At 53.5% G+C, this 14,189-nt stretch overlaps 7 protein-coding genes and 2 non-coding genes across 9 annotated transcripts; 5 read left to right on the forward strand and 4 right to left on the reverse strand.

The window, feature by feature from the left end:
• Positions 1 to 29: 29 nt before the first annotated feature.
• F5144DRAFT_553257 (uncharacterized protein) lies at positions 30 to 1,803 on the reverse strand. Its single transcript, XM_066787791.1, has 5 exons — positions 1,409 to 1,803; positions 1,088 to 1,348; positions 767 to 1,002; positions 380 to 681; positions 30 to 317 (listed from the first exon to the last, which is right to left on the reverse strand). The coding sequence occupies exons 1-4, from the start codon at positions 1,545 to 1,547 to the stop codon at positions 427 to 429; spliced, it is 891 nt and encodes a 296-aa protein (XP_066647804.1). The 5' UTR covers positions 1,548 to 1,803; the 3' UTR covers positions 30 to 317; positions 380 to 426.
• Positions 1,804 to 2,039: 236 nt separating this feature from the next.
• F5144DRAFT_553264 (uncharacterized protein) lies at positions 2,040 to 2,467 on the forward strand. Its single transcript, XM_066787792.1, has one exon. The coding sequence runs from the start codon at positions 2,046 to 2,048 to the stop codon at positions 2,244 to 2,246; it is 201 nt and encodes a 66-aa protein (XP_066647805.1). The 5' UTR covers positions 2,040 to 2,045; the 3' UTR covers positions 2,247 to 2,467.
• A 99-nt stretch (positions 2,468 to 2,566) lies between these two features.
• F5144DRAFT_607666 (uncharacterized protein) lies at positions 2,567 to 5,224 on the forward strand (the record flags this gene model as incomplete). The annotated part of the gene is made up of 3 exons (XM_066791568.1): positions 2,567 to 2,616; positions 3,020 to 3,664; positions 3,752 to 5,224. 3 exons carry the CDS (start codon positions 2,567 to 2,569, stop codon positions 4,752 to 4,754), a joined length of 1,698 nt encoding a protein of 565 aa, XP_066647806.1. The 3' UTR covers positions 4,755 to 5,224.
• Positions 5,225 to 5,371: 147 nt separating this feature from the next.
• On the forward strand, positions 5,372 to 5,480 carry F5144DRAFT_t5. Its single transcript has one exon. It is a non-coding gene; the product is annotated as a tRNA-Arg (tRNA).
• A 614-nt stretch (positions 5,481 to 6,094) lies between these two features.
• On the reverse strand, positions 6,095 to 6,947 carry F5144DRAFT_542694 (acetyltransferase-like protein; the record flags this gene model as incomplete). Its single annotated transcript, XM_066787200.1, has 3 exons — positions 6,095 to 6,473; positions 6,571 to 6,687; positions 6,766 to 6,947. The coding sequence occupies 3 exons, from the start codon at positions 6,945 to 6,947 to the stop codon at positions 6,095 to 6,097; spliced, it is 678 nt and encodes a 225-aa protein (XP_066647807.1).
• Positions 6,948 to 7,819: 872 nt separating this feature from the next.
• Positions 7,820 to 8,517, reverse strand: F5144DRAFT_553277 (uncharacterized protein). Its single transcript, XM_066787793.1, has one exon. It carries the CDS (start codon positions 8,380 to 8,382, stop codon positions 7,930 to 7,932), a length of 453 nt encoding a protein of 150 aa, XP_066647808.1. The 5' UTR covers positions 8,383 to 8,517; the 3' UTR covers positions 7,820 to 7,929.
• On the forward strand, positions 8,440 to 9,423 carry F5144DRAFT_477571 (Chloroperoxidase; the record flags this gene model as incomplete). The annotated part of the gene is made up of 4 exons (XM_066785051.1): positions 8,440 to 8,527; positions 8,592 to 8,832; positions 8,881 to 9,152; positions 9,245 to 9,423. 4 exons carry the CDS (start codon positions 8,440 to 8,442, stop codon positions 9,421 to 9,423), a joined length of 780 nt encoding a protein of 259 aa, XP_066647809.1.
• Positions 9,424 to 11,346: 1,923 nt separating this feature from the next.
• F5144DRAFT_t6 lies at positions 11,347 to 11,449 on the forward strand. The gene has a single exon. It is a non-coding gene; the product is annotated as a tRNA-Thr (tRNA).
• An 834-nt stretch (positions 11,450 to 12,283) lies between these two features.
• Positions 12,284 to 13,404, reverse strand: F5144DRAFT_607669 (uncharacterized protein; the record flags this gene model as incomplete). Its single annotated transcript, XM_066791569.1, has 3 exons — positions 12,284 to 12,723; positions 12,785 to 13,201; positions 13,255 to 13,404. 3 exons carry the CDS (start codon positions 13,402 to 13,404, stop codon positions 12,313 to 12,315), a joined length of 978 nt encoding a protein of 325 aa, XP_066647810.1. The 3' UTR covers positions 12,284 to 12,312.
• Positions 13,405 to 14,189: the final 785 nt, after the last annotated feature.

Raw genomic sequence — 14,189 nt, forward strand, 5'->3', positions numbered from 1 at the left:
GTACACCCACACAAATACGCCCGGCTTTGGGGGGGGGGGGGGGGGGGGTGAGGCCATCGACCAATAATCAGAAGCAAATCTGATATCAACTAGGTGCCTATGCAGAGCGCCCACATGACTATTGAACGCGAGCAAATATTGGGCCGAATACGAACGTTTTGAGACGTTAAACATACAACCACTAAACGACCGCGGCCCTGTCCCCTGTGCCTTGAAGGGGAGATGACCCCCAGCGCCCCCCAGCCTTTCTTCCTCGGGCTTATTTTAGGTCCCCTGGAGCTCCACTGCTAAGGTACACCGTGAGCACCGCCGAGTATCTGTGCAGTGTAAACTTTAGCTCTGTACGGTATCTTTCACTCGGGTCTAATGTTGTAATTACGTCCACGAGGCGTGACGGTGAGATCAAGCGCGAGAGAGGTGAGGTACTCACGTTGCTCCCGCAACAAACAGTTCAAGCATCTTCGACTTGGCCATGCTGCCGAAAACGGCCTGAATGAGTACGTTGCTGGCAATTATGATTGCAATCCGAGCTGCCGTGCCGCCAATTGAGTTGCACGCTACGATGGGCACAGTGAGAAGTGAAGTTGTTAGGAGTACGAAGACCACACGGGCAAGCCGCCGGATGAGGGACCCTGAGTAGAAATGCACATGCGGGTCAACGGATACACCGAAGCCCGGTCGCTGCCATGGTGTCATGAGCTACACACACAGATTTGATGGGGATAGTAGACAAACAGAGATGATAAGCAGACGCCTCAAAACTCACCTGGCGGAACCCCTTGTAGAAGCGGAGAAGGCCGTCCTCGACCCAGGACTCCAGCTTGGCAAAGATATCATCACTTGTGGGGCAAATCTTGATCAGGTCGTCGAGATGATGGAGAAAGGCTGTTCCTTCTCTAGTAATGCATCTATTACCGTTGATCCAATTTTGCAGACTTGCCACTGCCCGAGGAGATGCTGAGTTGTAGGTCATGGCGCGAGCGGTCTTTTCCAACAAAGTATCTAAGGGTGCTATCAGCTTGATGATGTCAAGGTAGAATCACAGCAGTGCGTCTACGCCAGCAGGGTCCGTCTTATAATTGCATACCGTAACTCATCATCAGGCGCTCCACGTCTTCAAGAAGGGTAATCCGCTCAGCGCTTGAGTCCGATCGACTTCTCGCGAGAGAGAGGTTCAATGTCTCGGCCTCGTCGATCTCCCTGAGCCGGGCATCTTTTACTGCAAGCTGATCTTGCTTCAGAAGGAGGAGACGCATCCGGAGTCGGTGGAATCTCCGGAAGACGGCAAAAGAGTTGTGCGAGGCAACGAGTGCGGACCAACGGGGGTAGCCGGGACGGAAAGATTCGACTTTAATACGCATTGTGTGAGTACCACCTCGAAATACATTATGCAGAGACAAACACGTACTGGTACTCTGGTTTGTATGTGACAACTCCCTTTCTGGGCCGAACCAAGCACATACGAGCTTTATCCAGCGATGGATTCCAAGGTCCCAGCATGGTGTGGGCTTGGGCGTTTCAGGCGCCATTTCGATATCTGGGTTCATCTGGTTGCAGCCGTAGGTAAACCAACATTAATGCCCTTCGTTTACATGACTTGACGAGGTGTGGGTTGCCAGGCTGTTCGAAAGAAGCCCCTGACGCGCTGGATCTGAAAGTGGATGGCAAGTTCCAAAGCGATGCCGTCTCTCTTCCCCGCCACCTCCGTGCTGCAGGTCTTATCAGTATTGGGTGGCATTCCACGGCCATGGCATGGCGTGGTTCGCCTCCCAATCAGCCTAGGCGCAGCGAGGCACCATCCCCTGGCCAGTTATCGACCTTCCCGTCCTTGGTGCAGAGAGTGGGGTAGCACCAAATGAAAATGTGTATAACAAGGCCGTTGAGTGCGCGGTGGTGTTGACCGCTATGCCCGGGATTGACTCCAAGCTCACTCCTGCGCAACAAAACCAGACCGGCCAGAACCCTAGCCAGCAAAACGTGAATTGAAAACGTGAACTGCAAGAGCCGTGCGGGAGACGCAGTTGTTTCGGCCCCTCAAAGTTACCATGGACCCGTATGATGGGTATGCTATTGACAAGCTTGAATCTCGACCCCATGATGCACTCGCTAACTGCAAGAAATATACTCCTGGCAGACGGCGGAGCCCCGATTTTATTTTCTTTGGAGATGAGGGAAAGAAACCCATCATCACAGAGTACCCCACGGTGCGGAGGATTTATGCTACGTGCAATTCGGCCCTCCTGTAAACATGGCTAACAGGCAGGCTCCAGGGAAGCAAATTCCATCTCGGGGACAAGGTTTTGGACGGTGCTGAGGTTCAAGAGGAGCGTCTGGAGGAATACAAGGGCTAGCGATTCAAAGCAAGGGTTAAGATAGAGCGGAATCCCCCCCGGCACCGTCAAACAGATATCTTAAATCAACGATACATGCAGCGGCGTGGCTACCTCGCTAACTATGCACAGTGGGCACATGCTCGATCAAGAGTGAGGCTTGCTGGCGCTTCCTGTCCCCGGAAATCTGCCAGTGAGACACGAATCCAGGAAAAACGACGGTAACACAAGCCCCCATGCCGCCATCCAGAAGCCATATGGGCACGAATGATTGGTGGTCCATTAGGTACGTATTCTGCATTTCTGCCTGCTACGAGGCTGTGTGCAGGAACTGCTGGCATAATTACAAAGAATCGCTCCGTCACATCGCTGGACCACTCTGCCATTTCCTATTATGCGCACCTTGGACTGAGGCCAGGACCGCCAAGTCGACCCGACACCTTGTGGTGACGCATTCTTGAAACTCAACTCACCCATAGGTACCTACCCATCTTTACTTTCAGACCCGGCACTCATATCAAATCATTTTCAATCGCCATGAGTCGAGACCATGAACACACAAACAACTACGCCATTCTTATTGGTGTCAGTGACGATCGGATGCAAGCTTGTGTGCATGACGTTAACATCATGCGAGAAGTTCTTCGGGGACTGCCAGTTTCCATCGATTTACGGATTCTGGAAAACAGCTATCCAAAACCTGTGTCGCTACTTGAACCGCCCCCGGTGCGGCCTACCCCAGATAACGTCAAGAAAACGCTAGAAAATGTCACGGAAAACGCTATGCCGGGTGGGTTTGTGTATATCCACTTCTCTGGGCACGGCAAAGAGGTTGTCGTAAACGGGACCCCCGGCGGCGACGTCGAGTTAGCCCTTGTCCAGGAGACAAGCGATGAACTGGCCATGCTCAGTGGGAAGGATGTAGCAATTCTGAGCAAGGCGATGGTGCAGAAGGGCTTGACCGTTCTACTTGTCTTGGACTGCTGCTTTTCGGGCGCAACCTTACGCGGCGCCGCCGGCAATATTGCCAATATCGACGGCCGAGGCGATGAACGGCATTGTCAGGCACCGCTTGGCTGCCGTGACGCTACGATGCTGCCGAACTGGATCGTAAACCCAGCCGGGTTTACCGTCCTCGCCGCCTGTGGACCACGCGAGTCAGCTGCAACTGTAGGCCTACCTTCGAAGCAAGCATCCTACAGCGCATTCACGTACTCCCTCTACGAGTCCCTTATTGGTGTTAACGCAACGTCAAAAACGCTCTCCGAGATTTACGCGAACCTTTGTCTCAGATTCAAGCGCTTACCCCAGTTGGCCACACAAACCCCGATGTTGTACGGAAACGGCAATATACGCTTCTTTGGCCGGCCAGTGGAGGCAATTGGCGCGACTCCAACGGCTGGGGCATACTAGTCGTCTAGCGACGATGGCAAAATATGGTTGCAAGCTGGCGAGGTTCACGGGTGCTGTGTGAACGATGAATTCGTCCTAACACCTTACTATGACGGCGTTGCTGCTCGTGAGACTTCAGCACGCGCCGTCACCGTCGGTCCCCTATCATCGGAGCTGGCAGTTTCCGGCGCCCTAGGCACGAGAGGTGACGAAACCCGATGGACAGCGACGTCAACTACCCGCTTGGCCCTCCAACGCTTCCTTGTTCAAGTCTCCGAGGAGTGTCCCAAACTGGACGAATGGCGCGATGTCATTAGGAAACAAACGTCCCTGAATATCCGGATCGCAAAAGGCGGCGATAAATCCGTTGCGTTTTTCATCGAGCCGAACACCAAGGGAGGGATCAACATTCTCGACAGTACTAAGAAGCTCGTCCCACGATTACCATTCACGAATGCCGAAGATGTGGAGGATAATCTGCGCATAGTTGAGCACTTGGTCCGCTTCAAGCATGTGGAGGAGCTCACAAATACCTCTGGTGTTGCGTTCCAAGAGTATCACGTAGAGTTCTGCAGAGGTTCAGACTCGTTCCCCCCAGGATCCAACGTCGAAATGCGCCACGAAGAACAAGGTGTTATCAGAATCGAGAACCACAGCTGCTCAACGTTGTACGCCCAGGTCCTAGATCTTGGTCCTCGCTGGCAGGTGCAGCACATTGCGTCCGGCGTTGGCGATGCAATCCCTCCCGTCGGTTACACGGGCGGGCTGAAGGAGAGAAATGTCACGATGACGCTCCCAGCTAAGAATAGCGCAGGCGTGGACCAATATTGTGACATTTTGAAAGTCTTCATCTCAACCTCTCCAATCGATCTCTCGTCATGGGAACTACCAGACATTGGGAAAGCAAGGGTGACTTCGGTCTTAGAGTGTGAGAGCTACAGGACTGACCCCCGGGCGGAAAACTGGGCTGCCATGAACTTCTACATCACAACTGTTCGATCAACGACGAGCGGAAGTCAGGTTGCTTGTTAGGGGCATAGTCACTGGGGAACTATGAAGATCACTTGATTTCTTCCATCTTAGGAATGGAAAGTTAACGATGGTATACACCGAAAAATGATCGGATGGAGACAGGGCACTTGTTAATTCGTTACGATGCATGCTTTAGCAGCTTTACGCGACATCTCAGAGATCATAAAGCGCTCATCCGTACAGAAAACACACTGTTTGGGGCATCTTTGTGTGAAGTGGAGTGGAAACTTGCATTGAGGACTGATAATAAACCGCCATCGGTCCGCCCGTCAGCCTCCAGTCTTGATACGTAAGTGGGTAGTAATATCCAGAAACAAATCCCCTGCTCGCGTGAAGTAAATGTATTGGCTCCGACTACATGACCTCCTATGAGCTGATACTCAAGGTACCTAGATGGCAAAGAGCTTCTTTGTCGATATAACAGTAGAACTTCTTATCTGGATGCCCAAACTAAGGTACTTATGTATGTACCTGTCGAGCCTGGGCGAGTTTCCTTGCCCCGCCCAACCTTTCTGACTCGTCCAGGTTTTAGCCGCCAACTTAACCGCGCACTTTCGATTCGTCTGAGCCTGCCACCATCGAATAATAACCACAAACTTGATTCGCAGTTTCAACAAGGTCCGCTGGCTCAATGGCAGAGCGTCTGACTACGACTCCAAGTTCTGGGACATCCCAGGAGAGGATCGAGTAATCAGGAGGTTCCAGGTTCGACCCCTGGGTGGATCGAGATAGTTGGCCACAGGGCCACAATTTACCTTTTGCAGGCCGTTTCTTTTTATTTCACTATTCCTCTCTTCTTTTGAATGCATCTGGCTGCCGCCGAGAAGTTTCAAGGAATCGGGTCATTCCAAATTCGACCCCTGAACGCGTCGTCGAGGTCACTTTAACTTTTACCCCCTTTTTTCACCTCCCTTTCCCGTCAACCGTTTCAACATGATTCATGCGTTAAATATGGTGTTCAAATTGCTCCCTACAACGCCCCAGCTCTTTCAAAAGCAATGAAACATCGCCGAGAGATGAGCCCACCTAAATTTAGGCCTTGGGGGATGTGGTAATTTGTGTCAAACTTGAAGTTGGCAGTGTTGGCAGTCACCGCACCAACATCGCTCAGGTTAACATCATCAAAACAATCCGAGTTTGACGTGCCCATTCCCATGCTTTCACCTCAGAGACATCCTATCCATTTGTCTATTCAAACCAGATTTGCCAAACAATACCTCGACACCTCGCACATGCCCAGCCCACCATGAAATGCCAATTGCTCAAACCACCTCCTCCCCTCCACCAACGCCCTCTCACCATTTCTCTCCTAAGTACAACCTCCTCCCAAGCCCCAAAATTCACACCTTCCCCCCCTCCCCCCCATCCCGAGGCTGACCCGCCCCCTCCAACCTCCTAATAACCCTCGCCGGATTCCCCGCCACCACCACAAAATCCTCCACATCCCTCGTGACCACGCTGCCCGCACCCACCGTCACCCCCTTCCCAATCGTCACACCAGGACACACGGTCACCCCCCCGCCGAGCCAGCAGTCTTCCCCGACAACGATGGGCTTGCCGGACTCGGGCCCGCGCAGGCCGTTCCGCACGGCCGGGTCCAGCGGGTGCGTGCCCGAGTAGAAGCTGCAGTTGGGCCCTATGAGGGTGCGCGCGCCGATGTGGATCGCGCAGGTGTCGATGAAGGTGGCCGAGGAGTTGATGTAGACGCCGGGGCCGAAGCTGTGGTTTTTTTTTTTGGATGGTGAGTATGGGGCGACGGGTAGATGGGTAAGGGGGGCCGGGCCGGGCGGGTGGGAAAGGGACTCAGGGAGCTTACGTGCACTGGGCGCCGTAGTCGAACTTAATGGGGCTGTCGACCCAGGGGTAAGTCCTGAGGACTGCTTCCTCTTCGGCGCTGCCTGGCGGCGGGAGGGGTGTTTCGTCGCGGACGATGCTGTTGGTGGTGAGCGGTGAGTGACGAGGTTCATGGGGGGGTGCATCATCTGATTCATCTTAGAAAAAAGGGGCATACTCTTTCCATAATTCTACTAGTTTGCGGCGCGGAGCACCGGCAGCATCCTGTGTGTTGAAAGCATTGCAGGCTACCTTGCACCGGAGGCGGTCTGCTATAAGATCGGAAGTGAAGGCATAGTACAGCTCTCCGGCGAGCATGCGGCGCCGGTTCTCGACCAGGTCAACGTTGTTTGGGTCCATGGTGATCATTGATCGCCGTCTTCGATATCTCAAAGTACCTAGGTAGCCACTGGATTTGTTTGCTTGGAATGTTCTTCTGAATCTTCCTTGCGGGGGCGGGGTTGGTCAACTCCGGCAGTCCGGCTTTAGAGTTACCGGAGCGGGTCTCAACTTCCGGGGGTCCCCCATACTTGGTGGGATTGCCAAGTCTCACGCAATCAGGGGGTTTGGGGGAGCGAGGATTTGACAATACTCTCAAGTGAGGGCAAGATAAAAAGAAGGAGACCAAAGGTTTCGCGAAAGGATTGTTCTTGCATCCGAGTTAAGGCCCAGACCCTTCGTGTTCAGCTGAGCAATTTACCTTCCTCCACGACAAGAAGTTGGTGTGACCGAGATGGGAAGATCTTTGCAGGAAGGGGAGTGAGGACTTTGTTTCCCGCTCCCGCTCCTGCATGGCTTCAGGTACATACCTTTCGGTAGCGAGCAGCCGCAGCATCGCACAAATCGATCAAAAATCCCCGTTAGCCCCGGGCGGGCCATGCATCCCGAACTGGGCTCGAGGAATCGGCTGAAGATTCGGTAGGTGGCAGAGGCTGCAACCATGGTTTTTTGGCTCAGTCACCTCCTCGGCTCCTAGGCGCAAACGTATCTCGGATTCTCCGTTTACTGGCCGCCCGAGAGACGTGAAGACGCAGCGGTGAGGTACTGCCTCTTTACCGAGACTGACAAAAGAGGCTCGCCGTTGCATGGACGCGACGCGTGCTGCAGTACCTGAACTTTCCGCTTCCAGTCCAAGATGACAACAGCCTGTGCCTTATTGGTTCGATGCTACAGGGAAGCCCGTGTTGATGCGACAACTGCACACCAACGTTTTGGATAAAAGCAAGCGGACCGATGAGAGACCCAGGATATGTCATCCGTCAAAGCCGGGACCAGGGAGTTCAGTGGGTCATAAGATCCTACCAAGACAAGGGGCCAACCGCATCTCATGCCAATTTCCTTGTCATGATTTCCATCTCTTGACAATACCACCCCGCCACGACCGCCTGCACCTGGCGAGCCTGGCATGGCCGCGTGGTGACGCGGCTCGATCCTGGCGCACCTCGCGAGCTGTCATCCGCGCACCCGCGCAATCCGAGCTGTTGCCCAATGTCAACCTACGGGATGATCTTTGCTCCACTACCGACGTGGTACTGCAGTTAAGAGGCTGTGCACCCACGCACCCGTCCTGCCGCCCCATGGAGGAGGCATGGTTAACTGTTGAGCCCGGAATTAAACCCAGCCTACCGTGCATGTCCGCCGGGGACGGACCAAGAAGCTGGGAGCCGGTTCCGAAAGACGTAGAGATCCAATTGAGGGCGAGGAAAACCGCCCGTGGGGAAATTACACTCCGTGTGAGCCTTGGTATAAATGTTGGGCAACCAGCCCGCTTCAATGCTGACATGACACCCACCATCACCTCCCAACTCAAGACCCGTCTATAGTCGTGTTAGCCGCTCAACCCATAATCAACATGAGGACCTCCCTGCTTCCGGCTCTTGCCGCTGTCAGCCCTGTGCTCGCAGGGTTCGACACCTGGGCGCCCCCGGGACCGTATGATGGTAGAGCCAACCAGATCATAGAGGCAAGACTATAAACAGAAAGCTAACCAGTCTCCGCGCATAGTGCGAGGCCCATGCCCCATGCTCAACACCCTGACCAACCACGGTTTCTTTCCTCATGATGGTCAGGACATCGACCGTGAGACCACCGAGAACGCCCTGTTCGACGCTCTCCACGTCAACAAGACCTTGGCCAGCTTCCTGTTCGACTTTGCCCTGACCACCAACCCGATCGCCAACTCGACCACCTTCTCCCTGAACGATCTCGGAAACCACAACGTTCTCGAGCACGACGCCAGTCTTAGGTATGGCAATTGATAATGTATTCTGGAGCAATTTCTAACCACTTGTAGCCGCGCCGATGCCTACCACGGAAGCGTCCTCGCCTTCAACCACACCATCTTCGAGGAGACCAAGTCCTACTGGACCGATGAGGTCGTCACCCTCAAGATGGCCGCCGATGCGAGATATTATCGCATCAAGACTTCGCAAGCCACCAACCCGACCTACCAAATGTCGGAACTCGGCGATGCCTTCACCTACGGCGAGTCGGCTGCCTATGTTGTACTTTTCGGCGACAAGGAGTCCCAGACCGTCCCCAGGAGCTGGGTTGAGTGGCTGTTTGGTGAGTCCCTTTTTTCTACCGATACACCCACCAAGCCCATTTATCAGCACTCGATAAAATGAGTCGGAGCTAATGGTTTGCGTGCTTTGCAGAGAAGGAGCAACTCCCTCAGCACCTTGGGTGGAAGCGACCGGCCACGTCGTTCGAGCTGAACGATCTGGACAATTTCATGTCTTTGATCCAAAACTACACCAAGGAGATCGAGGAACCTTCGTGCGAGTCTCGCAAGCAGCGCCGCAAGCCCCGCGGCCCTTCTCACTTCGGCTTCTAATCGGCGCGACAACGGATGGGTGCACGGGGGGAAGGTGCCCACCAGGCCTCCAACTTCAAGCCTTGGTCGGGCGTTCAAATCAGACGAGGCGGAGTACCTGTAGATAGAATCCCGAAAATCGGTAGATCTTAGTTACATAACGACTGCAGCTCGAAATAATCTAAGAATATCTACCATACGAGAGAGGATCACTATTGATCCCCCATCTCGCAAGTGAATATCTGTGCAATGCACTCCATCGTTACCACTCTTCGTTGCACAAAGGCACGGATTGCTGCATCTATGCTTGAGTACTTACCCATTCTGAGACACATACGTAAACAGGTCGCCATCCTCCCAGAGCAACGACACTCGTATAACGAACGACTTTAGCAGCACCCGCGTTCACGTAATGCACAACAATATACACTTACGCTCCGCCGCAGTGCAGCCCTCTACCGTCGTAGGACCTTCCCCAAACCGGGAGCCACGCATTCACCGCTGTGGCTCGGGCAATAAGTGCGCAGGATTGACGCGCGCCGTGCTCGGCCTCGCCGAGATACTTTCCTTCTTGATTACTCGACAACCAACCACTGCAGTTGGCTAAGCGATATCGTCTTTCATTCATCTCGATTCTCGTCTTGCACTTTGTGGTGGCTGTCCAAATCTCCAGCCCCGAACCCGTCCCATGCCACCCTCTCCACCTCATAGGGTTTGCCAACTGGTGTAGGTCAGATCTCTACGAATCCGCCAAGTGCCCGCCCAAACGCCAAATGCCCTTGAACTCACCCCCCCCCCCCCCCCACTGCTCATCAGATACCGCCATCCGCACTTGACCATACCCGGCGCCTACCCGGCGCCTCCCCTGCCCCAGTCTCTTCCCAACCACTCACCGACGACTGTACCAGGCACCCAAAACATACCTAACCCCACGCCCATCGCTTGGCACATACGCAACGCTCCGTCGGAGACGGGTCTCCACAACCGGAGTAACAGGGCGCAGACCACCCGCCTCCGGCGGTCATGCGTGGAAGTCATCCCGTGTCTCCGCCGCGCAACCGGGACTTTTTGGACCCATCGATAGCGGCTCACCACGCTCATCTCCGGGGGGTTACTGTTATCCACACACAGGGGGTCCGCCGGGCATCTTGTTTGCCTTGTTTGTCGCCTGTTTTTGACGTGCTCCGCGCGACATGTAGATATCTCGGCCGCAGATAAAGGGTCTGTAGGCTGTTCGGTGCGATGCAAACGCCGTGCCGGCTTTTCTGGGCTGGGGGTTGGGTGGAGGTGAGGCCTAGTAGACTTGTAAGCTTTTCGTTGTGCCCTGGGGCTCATCTTGCGAAACCCGGATTTGGCTCCAGGGGCTGCTTGATACCGCCCCCTGCTGTTGGACCATTGGGAGCACCGAGCGCAGTGGTGGTCGGTTTGCGGCCGAGGACGGGATTCGAAAGAACGCGGGATTCTACGGGGGGATCGGCAGATTAACCCGTCTCCGGGTGGCATGATCCTAGGTGTTCTTTTGCTTTCAGGGGTAACCCGCCGCATTGAGTTGGCATGGACAGCCAACCCGATGCGTCGACATCTCGAACTTGACTCCCAACAGATGTATCTGGAGTTTCAGAATAAGAGTATGCATTTGCTAGGAACGAGTATATCAGGCCTGTTATCCGTGGTGAATCAGTGAATGCATGGTAGGCAAGGTACCTCAGCTGGTGTTGGTTGCCTCCCCCCCACACTGAGGGTTGATTAAGAGAGAAAGAGACAACCCAGGTAAGAAAGCATGAGTGAAATTGGATAGCGGGAAAAGAGAGGCCTACCTGATCTGGTATCGAAAATCTGTAGAAATCTTATGATGCCAGCTTTGGTTGATCAAGGAAAAAAGCCAAGGAGGAACAGGAACAGGGAAAAGAACTTAAAAGGAAACAATGATCGTATCGTGTGCACGCCGGAATAGCTCAGTGGTAGAGCGCATCACTCGTATACTTGTCTGAAAATGACAAGGCCAAACGACATGATGAGGTCCACGGTTCAATCCCGTGTTTCGGCATCTTTTTCTTTTTCCCTGGTCTTATTCATATAATAAAGTTTTTGCGCGACGGCAATGCTGGCCCAGCGTCCCCACCTGGTTGCGGTGTTCGGAGAAGTTGTTGTCCATCGCAAAACCCCTGAAATGTTTGGTTGGTTTTGTGCTTTCCTTGCTGCGCTATCGGGGTTGTGTCAAGCGCCATTTCACACCTCAGGAGGGGCCCACTTACGTTGCGGATTTCAATGAGGATGGTCACCTGCAACGCTCGCCTAATGTTTTGCTGGATGAGGTCTGGTTTGCGTGCTCCAGCCTCTTGATTCATTTACTAGGGATTTGTGCTTGGTAGCCCGGATAAGACTTAGATGTAACTTCCAAGCCGATCTGCTAACAGCGCAGGAACCAGAGGGTGCAGTGTGGAGAGTACATGTAAAAGAGCAAGAGGCATGAGGCGATTTCACTTGAGGCCAGGAACTCTCATGTATTCGAACCTTGCTCCGAAAAGCGTGACAACGAGGACAGAAATAGGGGGTTATAGTAATATTTAACGCATTACTTCCAATTCAGGGGCCACAGAAGGTTTTCCAACTCTCTACGTTTATCCACACCGCATGGTTTCCATAGCTCCCTCCGTGCAAATGACCGATTTTACTTGTAGCATCGAGAGCAGACTCCGGTTCAGCCATCAACAAAGCATACAAGCTTCATTCACGCGCATCTCAGAGGCATATCACCCCAAATGCCGTGGCAACCCCATCTGTTAGCTGCCACCTGTTCACAGCTTCTAGTCATTGGAACTCCACTACTCATACACCGTTACTAATCCAAGTCTCTATTCGATGCAGTCTCGCATCAAACTACAGGTTCGACTGGTCCTCAATTACTAACTAATTCTGAGATGCAACGTTTGGTCTAGATGTGGATTTCCTGTGGGTCTTGTCGCGGTCTCTGCTCTCCCAGGACCTATGCCTTGAGGGGGTCTTGTCGATTTCCACGTGGCTGTGACGTCTGCTGTCGTGGGAACCCAGAGCCGTTCCAATCGCTCCTGGACTTGGACCTGACTGTTTTTGAACCGATGGCACCAGCTCCGGCGTATGGTGAGGTGCGCCTTGCAGCTGAACTTTGTCCAGTGGCCACATATGCATAGTGAAGGCGTCTCCTGGCTGTATGACATGCTCCCAAACCGATGGAAGTATTATCTCACCGGATGGCCCTATGATGTCGTAACGGCCTTCTTGAACATGTGGTCCGATAACATCAACGTGAACAAAGGCTTCCTTGATGAGCTTTTCGGTGCCCTGTGTCCCTAACGTTAGCAGGCGCGGTCAACGTTGTCATATACTATGTATTGTCACTCACAGCCCATGTTTGCACCAGATGGTACGGAAAACTGAATTTCCTTCCAACAGCATCCTTGAACTTGATGGTTGGCACTTCGGTGCCCTTGGACCTGCTGGGTCGCTTCTCACTGACCCCTGCAATTTCATCCTCGGTCAAGGTAGTCCACTCGGCAAGGAGTTCGTCCACAACGGAAGCAACCTCTACGGGCTTTTCCATGATTGCCGCTAACTGCATACCCTCTGGAGGGTTGCTGACTAGCAGTGCTCGTTCCTCGTTCGGGACGCCATCCGTCTGGGCGACTCCTTCAGCCTCTGCCTCATCGTCGGAGGATTTTGCCGCTGTAGGAAGGCCGGAACGTGACTCAACATAAGGTGAAAAGACGAGTTCGTACAACCACTGTGTAGTGCTGTCCCTCCTCGAGGCCTCCTTCCAAACCTGAAGTTGGGTAGACTGAGTCTTATCAGCGCTCTGCGAAGCTCGCTAAGGACCATGGACAAGTCGGATACTCCGCGGGCAATGTCTGATATTTCTTTCGGGGTACCGCGGATTGTCGAGACCAGGTCGTAGATGGCTTTTGAGACTTGGATACCCGCAGTAGCGACACCGGCGATACCGGCGAGGAGAGACAAGGGATCCATCCTGGACCTGCACGGTCGCTAGAGGGATGTGTGATGTGACGTCAAACGGTTTCCTGGAATATTTGATTTTATGCGGGCGGAGCCAAAAAGATTGAGGTTGCTGGTTGAGACATGAACAAATACATGTCAAGTCCTTAGGTACCTAGGAAATCATGAAATCGTTGCATGCGCGACTGTATATACCTCGCGAAAAAAACACGTAGCCTGCGGCTATGTACCTTAGTTTTGTGGCTGTGTCCTCCAAAGCGGCCAGTGTGCATGCGAGACCTTCAGCTGTGAAGCTGTGTCTCATTGCTATTCTCTTCTTTGGCACTCGAAACGAATCTGACTTGTCCAAGCTTTGCGCCCAAAGGCGGCAACGGGTTATGGATGGACGCTCATTGGATAATAAAAAGCCCACTGATCGCCTCAAGATATATGGCCATGCCACATCAGTGGTGCCCCTTTTCGTCCAGAATCCATACTCCTCATACTTGAATGGAATGGACAAACGCTTGCAACGGACAGTCTGATATACGCGATCCTGGTCTAGATCAAGAATCCACGAAACGACCAGGCCGGGTTCTTAGCCGCTGAAAAACCTGGCGGGTTTGGCTCGCAGCACGCTCATGGCCATCACGGCGTCAAAATTCGATGTCTGCAAAGGCCGTATTTCCCCGATCGCGTTGCAGTTCCGAAAGCCAAGATTCTGTAAGCATCCCCTCATTCGATTATAATAGTGATAGCGGCGGGCGTCCTGAACTACTCCAAGACCAGGGGCTTCCAGCTTTCTAGCCCTCCTTCCA

The sequence above is a fragment of the Chaetomium tenue genome (genome assembly GCF_020726465.1).
Source record: "Chaetomium tenue strain MPI-SDFR-AT-0079 chromosome Unknown F5144scaffold_1, whole genome shotgun sequence".
In the NCBI taxonomy this organism is placed as follows: Eukaryota; Fungi; Ascomycota; class Sordariomycetes; order Sordariales; family Chaetomiaceae; genus Chaetomium; species Chaetomium tenue.

Excerpts from the sequence above, each read along its gene's own strand:
- F5144DRAFT_553257 (XM_066787791.1), bottom strand. The coding sequence starts at position 1,547 with ATGAACCCAGATATCGAAATGGCGCCTGAAACGCCCAAGCCCACACCA. Across the intron at positions 1,349-1,408 it reads ACATACAAACCAGAGTACCA|TCGAATCTTTCCGTCCCGGC; the intron begins GTACGTGTTTGT and ends TGCGTATTAAAG. Across the intron at positions 1,003-1,087 it reads GCGCCTGATGATGAGTTACG|ATACTTTGTTGGAAAAGACC; the intron begins GTATGCAATTAT and ends TAGCACCCTTAG.
- F5144DRAFT_553264 (XM_066787792.1), top strand. The coding sequence starts at position 2,046 with ATGGACCCGTATGATGGGTATGCTATTGACAAGCTTGAATCTCGACCC.
- F5144DRAFT_553277 (XM_066787793.1), bottom strand. The coding sequence starts at position 8,382 with ATGGTGGGTGTCATGTCAGCATTGAAGCGGGCTGGTTGCCCAACATTT.